General features: G+C 27.0%; 1 protein-coding gene across 1 annotated transcript in view; it reads left to right on the top strand.

Annotated features, from left to right (window-relative positions):
* Positions 1–1,994, top strand: part of LOC108574644 (E3 ubiquitin-protein ligase RBBP6-like) — a 14,435-nt gene that overhangs the window by 8,964 nt on the left and 3,477 nt on the right. Inside the window, 2 exon segments of the mRNA XM_017937269.1 lie at positions 130–378; positions 522–755. Of these exon segments, the coding sequence (XP_017792758.1) occupies positions 130–378; positions 522–755 (483 nt within the window).

A 1,994-nucleotide genomic window follows, 5' to 3' on the forward strand; every position in this document is an offset into this window, starting at 1 on the left:
TTTAATAATTTGTAAATTTACAAAATTAATATAATATTGATCATTTATAATTTAAATGTACTTCCTAAATAACTTTTTATAGCAATTTAACAAAAATATAAACATCTTCCATGAATTTTTTGTCAACAGGTACCCTGGTCCATCTACACAACGTTTTGGTAGTCCCTTACGAGACGTGCCTCACAAAAGATTTGATGATGTTGCACCTCCTGGAACAGAGGGTTATTATGACCTTTCACCACCAGGTGTGGAGCTTACCGAAAGGTCTTTGCGCGACGATCGTGATCGACGTTTATTGAGAGATCAAGAAGATCGTGAACATTCTCTTAAAGATCACGACACTGAAGAACGGGATAGATTACCATTACGAGAAGATAGGTAAAAAGGCAGCTTTAAACATTAAAATGATTAAAAACTTAAATTATATTAATATAGTTTTTTAGTAATGATAATAAGAAAATTAAAAATAAGTCATATATACTTAGTACAAAAATTGATATGCATTTATTTTTCTTTGTCAGGGGACGCGAACGAGATGATCGTATACGTGAAAGAGATGAAAGAGATAGAAGAATTTTGAATAGAGATCGTGAAGATCGTGAAAGACAAGGAATACCCAGAGATCACGATGACAGACTACGGGAAAAGGATGATCGTGATAGAAGGGAAAAAGAGAAAGAACGAGACGATAGGCATACCCGTGATAGACGAGAAGACGATAGACATCTAGACAAGAAAGATTATGATAAAGATCGGTATGTAGTATTTTACATGATATGTATGTTTACATTGCATTATTTAATTACTTGTTTCGTGTAAAACAATAATTAATAAATGTGAACTATATTTGGAAATTTTTTTTATTATTTTAAAATTATAAAATTATTTTCTAAAACATTAAGATTTTATATCAAAATTTCTACAAATTTGTGATACTAATACTTAAATTTTCGTAGAAGCAAAGTATATAAATTTTACGTAAATATATTCTATGCATTAAGCATATTATTTAAAACTGTACAGTTAATCTTGTTATTTTTTATCTAAAAAGTTGTTTAATCAAAGTAGGTTCATAATATTACAAGTCAATTATCCTTATATTTTGATACCTAATGTAAACACTGAGCTTTATATTTCTGTATAGAAAGATAAGTATTTCCAATTCTGTAACTTAATGTTACCTTTTTTTAAATATCGTTATAGTAGTGTTATTTGCAAAGAAAATGTAATTTTGTGTACGCGACACGAGGAAATATTTTTATGAAAATAACAAATATTTTTGTTGATTTCCTTTTTTTAATTCGTTATTATTTTTATGTTGAATGATTGATTTTGTTATTTGCATGCATATAAAATATTATTTGTATGTACATAATGACATTACGTTATGAAATATACAAATAACCAAAAAGTGAAAGAAGAACACAGAAGCAAGGAAATACGGCAAGGACCAGCTTGGAGATTGTGGAAGCTACCCAGCTGATTGACAGATCTGCATGGTTTCTGAATCAGGTGAATTCAGGGCCAAATCAACATTTGTAACATAAGAAAAAAATTTTGTTTTGTCTGTTTTCAGTGCTTGAAGTAAAAACTGGCACAGAATATTTCTTAAGAAAGTTATCAAAATGATATTGATTCAAGTTTAAAAACATATTGTATAATATATTTACTAATGTAATAGTACTTATATGATTTAATAGCACTTTTGGTGAGTAAATTTATATAGTACTAATGTTTAAATGAGCATAACCAATATAATTATAAATTTTTGTACTCATAATGTATTTAAAGTTATAAATGTTGATTTATTTACTTTTCGTTTTTATGACATAATAGACAGTAAATATACTTGATAATAGGTATAATTTTATCTATTCATCTTCTCAACTTTAATGTAATTTTTATGTAAAGGTTTTAAATTTTTATAGCAGTTTCACAATAAGCAAAAGAAACGGTAAAATCATTTTTTTTAAATAAACGGTAATATTTAATTT

Source organism: Habropoda laboriosa, unplaced genomic scaffold, assembly GCF_001263275.1.
Source record: "Habropoda laboriosa isolate 0110345459 unplaced genomic scaffold, ASM126327v1 scaffold175, whole genome shotgun sequence".
In the NCBI taxonomy this organism is placed as follows: Eukaryota; Metazoa; Arthropoda; class Insecta; order Hymenoptera; family Apidae; genus Habropoda; species Habropoda laboriosa.